The sequence below is a fragment of the Carassius auratus genome, chromosome 4, assembly GCF_003368295.1.
Source record: "Carassius auratus strain Wakin chromosome 4, ASM336829v1, whole genome shotgun sequence".
In the NCBI taxonomy this organism is placed as follows: Eukaryota; Metazoa; Chordata; class Actinopteri; order Cypriniformes; family Cyprinidae; genus Carassius; species Carassius auratus.
Genome location: NC_039246.1, coordinates 24,052,623 through 24,060,778, shown reverse-complemented (window position 1 = coordinate 24,060,778; position 8,156 = coordinate 24,052,623). Strand labels below are relative to the sequence as shown.

Genomic DNA, 8,156 nt, shown 5'->3' with positions numbered 1-8,156 from the left:
TCAATATAATATATGTAGTGTGACAAGCACTAAAAAAAATATTATAAATAAAAGAATGTGTGGAAACTAGTTCATAATTCTTCTAAACTTGTGTCTCATTCACCTGATAGCGTTTAAATATTCTTTTGTTACATTAAAAAAATAATATATATATATATATATATATATATATATATATATATATATATATATATATATATTTATTTTTTTATTTTTTTTTTAATTTAAAATCAATTAACATTTTAATGAAAGTGGGGAAAATTATATTATAGTTAAATGAAATCACAATTTGGACTATAACTTGGTGTAGTGCAATGAAACATTTTATGTGCTCTTTAAGTCATAATTAAGACTCTTATTTTGCAAGAATACTACTTCCGGTGTGTTGATGTCACCCTGATGACAAATGAAGCTAGTTGAAGGCTAACCGTGTCAAACGATAAACCATACTACATTTCAGGACCAGTGTCATCGTTATTTAGTTTCTTTTTACCATTTCAAAGCTTTAATCATGATGCAATTCATAGTAAGTACTTACATCTGTTAGTAAGATTGTAAACGTGTGTTTATTCGCTTGCTTATTCACATTGCAGCACCTAATATCAAAGTACGTTAACTAACTAATCAAAGGCCTTAATTTGAGCTAAATTTACACGTTTACAGTCGGATTGTTTATATTATAGGAGAATGTATCTCTATGTGATTTGATTTTTGCTGATCTTTGAGCATCTTTTGTTCTTCCAGCTTGGCTTCACTCTGGGGAACGTGGTTGGCATGTATCTGGCACAGAATTACGAGGTTATAAAAACAACATTTATTCACATATTAACTATGTGTCTGTCTAAAATCTCACAATAAACGAATTCTAATAAGACTAAATGGCATTAGTCTTAAAATAGAGAACGGCTCCATTGTTTAGTGATCATTGTCTGATATGATTGATTTGTTTGTAACTTTTTCAAGGTACCCAATATTTCAAAGAAAATCGAGGCCTTTAAGAAGGACGTTGAGGCCAAGAAGAAACCCCCAGAATAATGGACACAAGCACGTTTGGAAATATGGCAAATTGTTAATTAAACTTCGAGGGATATTTACGAACAAGAATATAATCTAGTATGTGTTAAAGTATAAACAAAAGAGCCCTGGAGGTGCAGTATATTCCTAGTGTCAAATAGTGCCTCAAAATCAACATTGCTTTGAAACTTAATGTGTTCTGCATTTTGCATTGTATTCTCTCTCTCTCTCTCTCTCTCTCTCTCTCTCTTCTAAATAATGGTAATTGATTCATTAATATATTTTAAAAACTTGTTTTTGTTGTTGTCAGAAACAGCTTGCAGTGTAACCCAGTTCTTGGATTCTCTGTATTTATTGAGAAAAAAATATTTGCAGTGCAGATAGAAGCTGCACGTAATAATCAGATATATATAAAAAAATACTCTAATGTTTTATAAAGCTTTCTTAATATTGTGTGATAAAGTTCTGAGATTATACTAATAAAATGCTTGCTTTAAGTTGTTGGCTGCCTATATTGTTATTCTATGTTATTTTCTAGTAATATTTATTAATTAAATGTCACGCTTAGAAGTGTCAAATAACGTTCTACACATTAAGTTTTTGTTCATTAAATTTAGTTAGAAGTACAACACTCAAATTAAAAGTACTCTTTTCATGCTATGAAAATTAATTGCTGGATAATAATTTGTCTAAAATATACCAGAGATTCGAGGGGTTGGCATGATGCTTAAAATAATGTGACGCCAACTGATACATTGTTCATGGAAAATGCCCAAAACGTCAACTTACCATTCTTATATGGAAGTATACATCAGACAAAAAAGATCAAAGAACGGTACAAATGACACGAATTACACAAAGACCCGTGAAAATGTTGTAGCTCTGTAGAAACCTCTCCAGGTAGATCAGCGTGAACGAACTGCTGTTGTAAACATTGACCGGAAGATGGCGCGGTGGACACGGAAGTAAACAACTTTCTCAGTATTAGTGTTCCATCTACGTTTCTATGTACATTTATCAAGGTTATTATGGTTAAAATTGTGTGTGTACACTACGACATATTACAGTAAATGTTTCTTTAAATATAGTCCCATATTTACTAATCACTTTTACCATGTCATCACTAGGCACGCAAAAACACATTACATGTCTTAAAATGATTTAGATTTTTTTTTTTTTTTTTGCGTACTAATTATTCAAAATAGCAATTGTTAAAAAAATAATACATTAACACGAGATGCATTAGGTTGGTAAAGTTTTCCCGGAAGTCGAAGTGAGTGTTTCCGGTACGCGTGGCCGCTCCTGTGACAGCTGCTGAGCGAGACAAGCCAAGATGATTTCCCTCACCGACTCCCAGAGTAAGATTAACACAACCTGTCTGACTGACAGCTCTTCCTCAGACAATGTCTAGCGTTAGTGCTTTCATCTGTAAAGCCCGTTGTCTTTATTATATCGCCTGTCTTGAGTATTTATGTGTGTGTGGATTCATGCAGCTGTGTACAGATGTCACTCCACCAGTATTAAGTCTAATGTAAAAGTCATGAGCAGTGAATTACATGACAAGAAACAGACAAAATAAACGTTATAGCTTGAAAGCCTTTTTTAATGTGGATGGTGAACTGCACCAGACTGATTGCATGAAGACGGAACAGTCCTATAAACACAGCTTTATGCATATGATCATCATAATCTTTCCGTCTCTCGACAGAAATTGGAATGGGGCTAACAGGATTTGGTGTATTTTTTCTGTTTTTTGGGATGATCCTGTTTTTCGATAAAGCTCTCCTTGCCATAGGAAATGTAAGTGTTCCCATGCTGTCTTTGATTTATTTTAATTAATTTTTTTGGTTATGCCTTGCATATCTATAACTATATGATAATTTAATTATACTAATCAGAAACGAATATAAACAGTGTATATATTATGAATTTCTTATCAGAGTAATTACAGTATATAAAAAAAGTCTGTGTTATATATATATATATATATATATATATATATATATATATATATATATATATATACACTCACACACATATATATATATATATATATATATGTGTGTGTGTGTGTGAGTGCATATATATATATATATATGTGTGTGAGTGTATATATATATATATATATATATATATATATATATATATATATATATATATATTAATGCACGTTTGTGCTAGTTTCTGAGCAGTTTAACTTTGTTGTGAATAGTATTGTTTTGCTACTTATTTCTACGTTTTCCATCATATTCTTCATTATGCTGCTGTAGATTTTCCTGGTATTAAGTGTTCTCTCATAATAGCTAAAATAGAACACTTTTATACCATAATTTGTTATCATTATATATTATGAGTGCATATAGACACAATAAGCACACATCCCTCGACCCAAAGGCAGTTCCTATCTCTTACCTCTTGGTCTTCATTTGTCTCAGATCCTTTTTGTTGTCGGCCTGGCGTTTGTAATCGGGCTGGAGAGGACGTTCAAGTTCTTCTTTCAGAAGCACAAAATGAAAGCCACCAGCTTCTTCCTAGGAGGCGTCTTTGTAGTGCTGATCGGGTGGCCCATCCTTGGAGTGATTCTAGAGTTTTATGGCTTCTTTCTATTATTCAGGTATTTTGTTTTTAAAGAAGTAGGAAGCTCTTAACTAGGCACACTATGCAGCTACATAACTAGTGGTACAATACAGATTGTCTGAAGCTGGCTATAGATATTATCTACACTGATACAGATAAACCAAACATTTTATGAGTGAAAAAGTGAAAATTAAAGGAACACTTATTTTACACAGTAATAAGTAAAATGATTCTATCACTTACAAAATAAAACTTTCTATTTAAAACTCACTATTCTTAAAGTCTGTTGATAGATAAAAAAAAAAAAAAAAAAAATGTAACATTTCGGATCAATAATCTCAAAATGATCCCAGTAATTCCTAATATCAGTCTATATCTGCACTCTAATGCCTTCTCTTCACGTGTAGGGGATTCTTTCCAGTGGTCGCAGGCTTCATCAGGAGAATTCCTGTGCTGGGATACTTGCTGAATCTTCCCTTTATTAGTGGGGTAAGTTTGATTTAGAGGAGAGTGTGAGGTGATCTTTTCTCCCTCTCTTGTTTTTATTTCCATACATGGATCCTCTCAGATTGCAGTGAATTTAACACGTTCTTACCAGACGTTATGCAATAAATGACAAATAACAAACATGAAAAGTGTAAATGAGCTACCAAACCATTATCCAAGCACATTCTAATTGAATGTGTTCATCAGTGTGAACAGATAAACTGCTTCTCAGTAGAAACGTATGACGTCACGTCTGGTTAGGACACAGTCCTATTGTGAATTCACTTCAAAAGCTTTTGCTTGCTTTAGCAGCTGTGAGACTAACATGCTTTTGCACTAAAATGTAACAAGTCAAAAGGGACATCTTTGAAAACTAGTTATGTTTTTGTACACGTATATTCAAATATTCCAATATTAAGGGCTTTGTGATGAAGGGATATTTTTCCTTAGTTTAAAAAAATAATACCAAATTGGTACAAGAGAATTATATTCTTAAAAGAACAACTGGATATCTTAAATTACATATATTATTGTTTGAAAGTTTTTTTTTTTAAGAAATATTGTTGTTGTTTTTTTCAGTAAGAATGCATTAATCAACATTTCTAATATTACAATATCCTGAAATCATGTCAAAGGTAATATTTTTTTGTGAGAAATATTTAGCAGCACTGTCGTAAGTATTGGTAACAATAAGAAGTAGTAAAGTTTCTTTAGCAGCATATTAAAAGCATATTAAAAATGATTTCTGAAGGATCATGTGACACTGGATATTTCACAGAAATAACTTCTCTTTTATAATGCATTTAAAAAAGAAAATGCCTATTTTAAACTGTAATAACCTTTCAAGGTATTACTGTTTTACTGTATTTTGGTCAAATAAATGCTGCCTTGGTGAGCATATGAGACTAATTTCGAAATCATTGAAAAACCTTACTGACTTAATGGTATCAACTACATAAACCAGACTGAGGATACCACTCAAATAGTGGCTAACACACATTTAGATAAACACTAGGCTTTTTTTTGGGCACCTGTCTTGCGAGTGTCTTTCAACATCTGTTTGTTGTTCTTTTAATGCCTTCCTAAGGCTGAGCGGACAGTCAGTCATCTTGGTCAGTCACTGCTAATTCTGTTCTGCATGGGAGCATGAATCATGCTGTCCTTTATCTGGTATTTTAACTGATAAACATGTCATGAATAGGAATGTATATTATTGTATTGTATGATGTTTCTTTTTTTAAAGTGTCCTAACCCTCCCATACCTCTTTTTGTTTCTCCAGTATGTGGACAAAATGAGTGAAAGCAACAGCATGGTTTAACAGACTCTTTTTTTACCACTTATTTATGATGGATCTTCTAAAGCTTTACCTTCAAACAGCCATGATGAGTATAGAGGTCGTATTACCGAAGCTTTATATTCAGAAGTGTTTCCATTGTAAGGACGTCTGAGTGTTATTTGCGTCAGTGAAATAGAGCGGGAAACAAGCCACTCCTTCGGCGGCTGGCCAAAGCAAAGCTGCATCACAGCATCACTGCATCCCTGAACCACTGTGCCCTCATTTATAAACACAAACTTGATCAAGAAGTTCCTGGAGATCCTCCCGTGAGGAAGGTTTGTTTCACTTCTGGAAGTCTGTTTTCTGTTACAATAATGGCCTTGTTACATGGTGGTGTCTGTAATTGTGTTTTAAAGAGGGGAGGAGAGCTGGATGACTAATTTCTTCTCTTTTTTTTTCTATCACACCTGCTGAATCTGTGTGATATTTACACTTTATTTTAAAATTAAACTATTACTAATCAGACTGACATATGGAGATGTTATTATTAGTATTATAAAATAAAACTATTTTTTTTCTCTCTGTCTTCAAAAATGGGATTTCAGGATGGTTCAGCTGCCATAAACGTTTGTAAATAAAAACTGAAAAACTTGAAATGAGGTCAGTGTCTATATTCTTATTCTTATTGCTTTATTATGTAGGTATTGAGACACCATTTGGGGTTCCTCAAAAGGGGCTTTAAAATGTTTTGTTAATAATAAAATGAATATGGTTGTAATATTAATATTCAAAAATAATTTGATATATGAATACATTATTATTAATATTAAATTATAATAAAAAACAACTGTTATTAATGATAATAAATAAATCATATATATAATTGCGATTAATCATATCCAAAATAAGTTTTTGTTTACATAATATATGTGTGTGTACGGTGTATTTTTTATTATGTATAAATAAATACAAACACATGCATGTATACATTTAAGAAAATCTTTTATATATGAAATATTTATAACAAAATATAAATGTATATACTTGTAAATTTTTTCAAAATATATACTTTATGTGTGTATTTAAATATACATAATAAATGAACCGTACACACATGTAATGTAAACAAAAACTTTTATTTTGGATTCGTTTAATCGTTTGACAGCATGAAAAATAATTATTTTATATAAAATACATTATATATATATATATATATATATATATAAATGTTATGATTATTATTATTTTATTTTTGGTTTTTGTTGATTAAATTATTGGTCATATTTATTTTTCTTTATTAATAATAATATATTTTTTCTCTTGCGACCTAAAGAATGACAAACAGTGCCTCAAGTATATTGAGGAATGAGACAAACTTGTTTTCTTCGGTCTAGTTTTGTACTTGTTTTGTAATCTATTTCCGAGACCATACACATTTAAGGTGTATGCTTCTTATCCATTATTACTCTCTTCTAGAAGAGACATAAATTGCCAGTAATTTGACGGCAGAGCCCAGCAGATATTTATATATGTAGTGTCAGCAGGGAAACCCCATCAGCCGCTAACTGTTCATTCATAAAAAACGATTAGCTGGTGTATTTGAGACGCTTCATTGCTGAAGGTGTAAACATATCAATACTTTCCGCCCTCTTCTTTTCATTAGTTAGCTATTAAAAGTGCACACGAATGGAAATTTCTCTTCAGCAGGTCTAAAAAGCATCCTAACTTACAGATGTAAGTGTAGCCAGGCCTGCGAGCGCGTCTTCAAACGTCATAGCAGTAAAGTAGCCTGATTAGTTTTAAAGGAAGGGGTAACTAATCGCTCTGAAAGGTTCGTGGTCCGGCCCTGTTGTGAATCAATGGGACTTGACCTATAGCTGAAGACTAATTCATTCAAAGTTCCCCCACCCTGATGATTATAAATATCAAGAACAGACTTCACACTCTTCACTTTTGATCTCGCCTCTGAGACTCAGCAGCAGAAGACAACGTCCGACACTATGAAAGTAAGTCCACATTCATGCTTGTGTTTGTCTCGTGCACTTTTACCAATTCACTTGTAACTAGACAGAATAAAAAATATAAATAAAGAAGCTACCAGGAATTTTTATGAGTTTAGGAATGTTTGTGCATAATGTAATGAACATTGTAGAGAAAATTTACAGTGTTACAAAAGGCTGACTGCAATGTTCTTGCACATGGGAAGTTATATATTTTAACACAAATTCACCCTTTCAGGATTTAAGGACTCTTGCGGCTTACGCACTTGCGCTGTTGCTTCTGGCAACATTTGTGTCCCATTCCTGGAGTGCGCCCATGGTATGATCTAATATTATTTATTTAAACATGTATTATTTTAATTTAAACTATTCAATTATTAGTGAATAATGTAATTATTGTTTTATTTAATAGATGTTTAGTTTTTATGTATATTATATATTAAACATTAAAATATAAAATTATTTTTAATTATTGTTTTTAAAATATTCTACATGAAAATAATTTTTTACATCTTTTACTATTTTAATTGTAAAACTGATTATTTGCAGATTTTTTTTAATATTTTTATTATGCTCTACATAAAACAATGCAAGTAATCTCTATCTATCTCTATATATATTAAAGGGCAGTTTTCAGCGTCGGAATTGGACGCCCCAAGCCATGTTATATCTGAAGGGCACACGTATGTTCCTGCTATTTTTCAACCATATTTGTGTCTAAAACTGCATATATATTTACTTTTGTTCCGTGCGATTTTGAACGAGTTAGTTTTTCATTGTTTATTATAATAGAGGGGCGCCG

General features: G+C 31.8%; 2 protein-coding genes across 2 annotated transcripts; both read left to right on the top strand.

The window, feature by feature from the left end:
• The first annotated feature begins 369 nt into the window (after positions 1 to 369).
• On the top strand, positions 370 to 1,511 carry LOC113056510 (short transmembrane mitochondrial protein 1). Its single transcript, XM_026223293.1, has 3 exons — positions 370 to 526; positions 745 to 798; positions 964 to 1,511. The coding sequence occupies exons 1-3, from the start codon at positions 512 to 514 to the stop codon at positions 1,033 to 1,035; spliced, it is 141 nt and encodes a 46-aa protein (XP_026079078.1). The 5' UTR covers positions 370 to 511; the 3' UTR covers positions 1,036 to 1,511.
• A 782-nt stretch (positions 1,512 to 2,293) lies between these two features.
• Positions 2,294 to 6,061, top strand: LOC113063444 (vesicle transport protein GOT1B-like). The gene is made up of 5 exons (XM_026233838.1): positions 2,294 to 2,372; positions 2,723 to 2,814; positions 3,450 to 3,628; positions 3,999 to 4,080; positions 5,358 to 6,061. Exons 1-5 carry the CDS (start codon positions 2,348 to 2,350, stop codon positions 5,394 to 5,396), a joined length of 417 nt encoding a protein of 138 aa, XP_026089623.1. The 5' UTR covers positions 2,294 to 2,347; the 3' UTR covers positions 5,397 to 6,061.
• Positions 6,062 to 8,156: the final 2,095 nt, after the last annotated feature.

What these genes read in the sequence shown, in the direction of transcription:
- LOC113056510 (XM_026223293.1), top strand. An exon ending in ATCTGGCACAGAATTACGAG is followed by an intron (nt 799 to 963) that starts GTTATAAAAACA and finishes AACTTTTTCAAG; the next exon opens with GTACCCAATATTTCAAAGAA.
- LOC113063444 (XM_026233838.1), top strand. Translation starts at nt 2,348, where the DNA reads ATGATTTCCCTCACCGACTCCCAGA. An exon ending in TTCCCTCACCGACTCCCAGA is followed by an intron (nt 2,373 to 2,722) that starts GTAAGATTAACA and finishes GTCTCTCGACAG; the next exon opens with AAATTGGAATGGGGCTAACA. An exon ending in GGCTTCTTTCTATTATTCAG is followed by an intron (nt 3,629 to 3,998) that starts GTATTTTGTTTT and finishes CTTCACGTGTAG; the next exon opens with GGGATTCTTTCCAGTGGTCG.